Source organism: Lycium ferocissimum, chromosome 8 (assembly GCF_029784015.1).
Source record: "Lycium ferocissimum isolate CSIRO_LF1 chromosome 8, AGI_CSIRO_Lferr_CH_V1, whole genome shotgun sequence".
In the NCBI taxonomy this organism is placed as follows: domain Eukaryota; kingdom Viridiplantae; phylum Streptophyta; class Magnoliopsida; order Solanales; family Solanaceae; genus Lycium; species Lycium ferocissimum.
The window spans coordinates 49048036-49052708 of record NC_081349.1 but is presented as its reverse complement, the minus strand read 5'-3'; the positions used below and the strand labels follow the sequence as shown (position 1 = coordinate 49052708).

The window sequence follows — 4673 nt, the reverse complement described above, 5'->3', positions numbered from 1 at the left end:
GAGCCCCAGTTCCTTCGGGCATTATCATATTTTCAGTCTTTACGATTTCAATCGGTCGAGGTATGCGGGCCTTGTCATATAGAACGGTCGATATTTCAGTACTCCTTAGAGGCTTCATAAACTATAGTTGCAGTTAGTTAGAGTTTAGTAGGCTCTTGTGTTAGCCATATCGGATACTTATTTATACTTTTAGACTTATCTCAGTATTTCTGCATTTATGGTTATTTAGTCAGTCTTTTAGTTGAACAACGTTCTTCTATATTTTATTCCGCATTTAGTATAATACCACATGCGATTCAGCCAACCAGTTGGTTCAATCGGTCACATGCAATCAGGCTCCAAGTGTCGTGTTACACTCAGGCCATGGTACGAGCAGTGACAACCCCCCCCCCCCCCCCCCCCCAACTCTTTCAACTATTTTTTGCATCGAATGAATGGGCCAGACAAGGGTCAAGCCAGGTCCTTAACATCAAACATTGATACACAACTTCATAAAAAAAAAGGTTAGTATTAGCGATATATGAATTAAAATAACTAAAGTGACAGACCAAAATTATAATAGTAAACAAACGTAACCACGTATTTTATTTATATATTGTATACTAGTTTTTATTACATCAAACAAAACATTGATAATCTCTGTATTTTACTTGTTGCAGTACAATGTATTACTGATCCCTTAAGAATTTGTGCATCTTTCTTAATCATTATACACGGCTACCAAGAACCTCATGAACATATGCTTTGAGATTCACATTAGATGAACCATCTTCCTTCATAGAATCTTTAGCCAAGTCCTTCCATTTCTTAGCATTATTTCTCAATTCCTTCCTTTCCTTTCCATCCCCCATGACAATATCAATGCACCTTTTGAACTCGGCCCCTTCAATAACGCCTTCTTCATTCGCATTCACTCTCACGCCAATCTTCCAAACATCTTGAACAAGCTTTGAATTGCAACCTTGGTCCACCCAAAGAGGACATGCCACAACAGGAATCCCAGAAACTAAGCTCTCCAGAGTTGAGTTCCATCCACAGTGACTCAAGAAGCAGCCCAAAGAAGGGTGTGGTAAAACCTCTACTTGACAACACCAAGACACTATTTTTCCTTGCTTTTCAAGTTCCTCCTTGCAACTCAAATTTTCAAATGGTTTTTGCCCATTCCTAATTACCCACAAAAATGGTCTTTTACTCTTTACCAATCCTCTAGCAATCTCTTCCATCATTTGGTTTGGTAATTCAGAGTAGCTACCAAATGCTACGTAAACTACGGATGCATTACATGTGGAATTCAACCAGTCCATGTAATCTTTCGAACAATGTCGTAAATCACCTCCATAGGCAGTATCAAAAGAGTCCTCTCCATCAAGAAAATGTGAAGGAATTAAGGGGCCAATTCCCACCATATTCACATTCTTTATAGCTCTCAAAGCATCACGGTCCAAAGTATCAAAAGTGTTCACAAGTACTATTTCATTAGCTTCACTATTTATTGACTCAACGTGCTCTTTCATTCTCTGAATTAACCAGTACATAAGGTTATCACTTGAAAGTAAAAATGATGGGATCTCACGAGTACCCACAGGAAAAGGAAGTCCGGGAAGCTCCATTGGTTGATCATCTAATAAACAATTCTTGAAATCATCTCTATAGCCAATGAAGTAATAGTAGTAGATATCTAAAAGTGTGGCTGGCTGAATCCATAAAAGTATGGCTGGGGCATTAAGCCTCTTTGCCACTATACCAACCCAAGAGAGTACGCTCGTATAGATAATACGTGAGAATGGGCGCCCCTCCTTTGCCCTAGAAAACAAATGACAGGAATTAGTGAGGGAATATATATAGGATAACACGAGGAATGATGGTTGATTTAGGCAAATTTCTCATTTTTGGGTCACCATGTAGGGTTTTGTCCCTATTTTTAAAAGTACTGTGCAAATATTTTGTTGTTATTGTTGTTGTTGTGCAAATATAGCCCTTGAAAGATTACCCTTCCAGACAACTTTAGACTCATTTTTAGTGTTTGCCCATATATTGCTCAACCTTATAGACAAAATATTGTCGTCTAACAATTGTAATAACTTACAACAAAATTTATCGTAGTCTAACGTTTTGTTATAAGATTTTCAGTTTGCTCAAAAGGAATCCTTAAACCATGATGTAAAGGTTCATAAATTGCAAAAGAAATAAAACTAGAATCATTTAGTAAACAGTTGTCCCAAAAAGAGATTCCCCTTGTCGAAGCAAGTTTTGGGGTTCAATGTTGGTGAAGCGCATCATTAGCTTATGGGGATTAAAGAGGGGGGAATCGATACAATTTAACTCTTGACCAATTTTAGAACAAGATTCATCTAAACCAATAAGATTAGACCCTTTTGTATTAGTTAAGCTCATAAAATATTGTAATACTCCCTCTGTCCCAATTTATGTGACATCATTTAACTAGGCACGTAATTTAAGAAATGAAGGAAGACTTTTAAAATTGTGGTTTAAAATAAGATTTATATATTTGTGTGGTTGTAAATCATCTGATAATGTGTAAAAGGGGAATTTTAAAGTTAAATTATTTCTAAACATAGAAAGGTGACATTCTTTTTTAGCAAACTAAAAAGAAAAGTGTGTCACATAAATTGGAACAGAGAGAGTAATAATTACTCTAGTACCTGGCTGTAAAGATTTTGGCCACAAACTCAGACCCGAGAGTGATGAAGGAAGCATAGAACTCTTGGAACTTATCGAGAGATTTGTTAAAATTGGGGTAACCATTGTCATAGCCATCAGAAAATGGAGCAAAAGTTAAGCCTTCAATGGAGGGACGATTAGACATGCAGTTCATTGCTGATAGACTTGTGGAGAAGGTCACTTTCACTCCCAACTTGATTAAACGTTTGGCAAATTGAAGAGATGGATTAATTTGGCCTTGGGCTGGGAAAGCTACAAGAAGAACATGGCAATTATCCTTCATGTTTGCCATTTATTATTGGTGTCTTTGGATATCTAAGCTAAAGAAGTGTGGAGCATGCATGTATATATAGAAGACTTTATACATTGTCATTGTAAATAAGTTTTATACTATCATGTTAATTTTGCACGTTGTAACAGGTAACATACCTTATTTCAAGATTTCAAATCCACATTTAAAGGAGGCATACATGTATATATCCTTAAATAACCAAACAGTGTAAAATTTTGTTTTCACTGACGGTGTACAAAACTCAAACTCTTATTGTAATATTAACTTGAGATAGTTGTAGGAACACATAAACTTCAAATCCTGGGTTAGCCTCTTTCACATGTGCATCCCCTGAAAAGTAGCTGTTTAGGCATCTGCTTAAGGAAATAATTAAGGAGAACAATGAGCTTCGTCCTTAAATTGCACATTCTAATTATACTTGAGCATCAAGTTAAGCATCACATGTACGGACCCCAAGACATGTTAGTGGCTTTCCTGTGTCCACTCTATATATGTTATTAACGCTTAAATTAAACATATCCTCCGTAGTCAGAATTTGAAGTTTATGGGTTTTGAAATCGAACTCATAGCTCAAGTATAATTCGTAATTAAATATTTATACATATTTAATAAATTTTTCTGATACAAATACATTATCTAAGCAAAAGTTACTGGATTGTCCGAACCCCTATATGACATTCTAGCTCCACCCTGCCTCCAACAGTAATAATCATCAAGTGGGGAAAAGTTGTACGTATTGATCATTCTTTTTTTGCGTGGATATATGAAATCTCATAATTTGAATCTTAACTGAAATTGTAATGGCACATATACAATTAGACTTTTCTGTAACAACCATATTCTACAATAAATTTCACCATAATGATCATTTTTTCTTCAGAGCCGATTTTCATGTTATATTATAGTATATTATATGTTTTCTATAATAACATTTTGTTATAGCAGCCAAAAAATATCCAGACAAACAACGTCATTATAAAAACAATCGACTTAAATCACGTTAAGCATTTCAACAAGTTCAGCCTACATTGTTTAGAAGAATTCATACTACTTTACTTGAAAGACTCTCCGCTCTTATAATTGTGACATTAATTAAAACTCGTGAATTCAACGTACAACACAGACATAGCATTAGTCACACTATTTAAACATTCACTTTAGTGATCCACAAAATAAGGATCTCAAAGAAGGACGGACTTTAGTACTCCTAGATTGAATATGAACTTTGATTTGATTTCCCATTTGTTGTTTCATTTTCTTATAACTGTGATTTTGCCACCCCAGCCCCCAATATTTCATAAGTCAACCTTCATTTGATGACATTGCACTTCTCTTCCACTTTCTGCCTTGGGGAAATAGAAGAATAGCATAAATTGAGGTTCAAAATGGAGTCCTTAGGGGGGAAAAGGGCAAAAGTAAACTATTCCACAAACCTGAGAGGCAATTTTGGACCTTTCCATACTTGCCTTTAAAAAAAAAAAAAAAAAAAAAAAAAAAAAAAATTAGGTAAAATTAACAAAATGACTACCTTTTGGTAGTTTCCTATCATTTATAACTACCTTTTAAAAATTACCATTTGTAGCATGTTTTCCCAAATTATCCTTTTTTCTGGTATATTATAAATACATGACCAAATATATCCAAGGCCATTATCAATTAATTAGCTATTAATTGGTATTTTTTACCCCTTCCACAAAAA

General features: G+C 34.9%; 1 protein-coding gene across 1 annotated transcript; it reads right to left on the bottom strand.

The window, feature by feature from the left end:
• Nucleotides 1-682: 682 nt before the first annotated feature.
• Nucleotides 683-2974, bottom strand: LOC132067029 (UDP-glycosyltransferase 75C1-like). Its single transcript, XM_059460191.1, has 2 exons — nt 2664-2974; nt 683-1803 (listed from the first exon to the last, which is right to left on the bottom strand). Exons 1-2 carry the CDS (start codon nt 2972-2974, stop codon nt 708-710), a joined length of 1407 nt encoding a protein of 468 aa, XP_059316174.1. The 3' UTR covers nt 683-707.
• Between the last annotated feature and the right edge of the window lie 1699 nt (nt 2975-4673).

What these genes read in the sequence shown, in the direction of transcription:
- LOC132067029 (XM_059460191.1), bottom strand. Translation starts at nt 2,974, where the DNA reads ATGGCAAACATGAAGGATAATTGCCATGTTCTTCTTGTAGCTTTCCCA. An exon ending in GCCAAAATCTTTACAGCCAG is followed by an intron (nt 1,804 to 2,663) that starts GTACTAGAGTAA and finishes TTTGTTTTCTAG; the next exon opens with GGCAAAGGAGGGGCGCCCAT.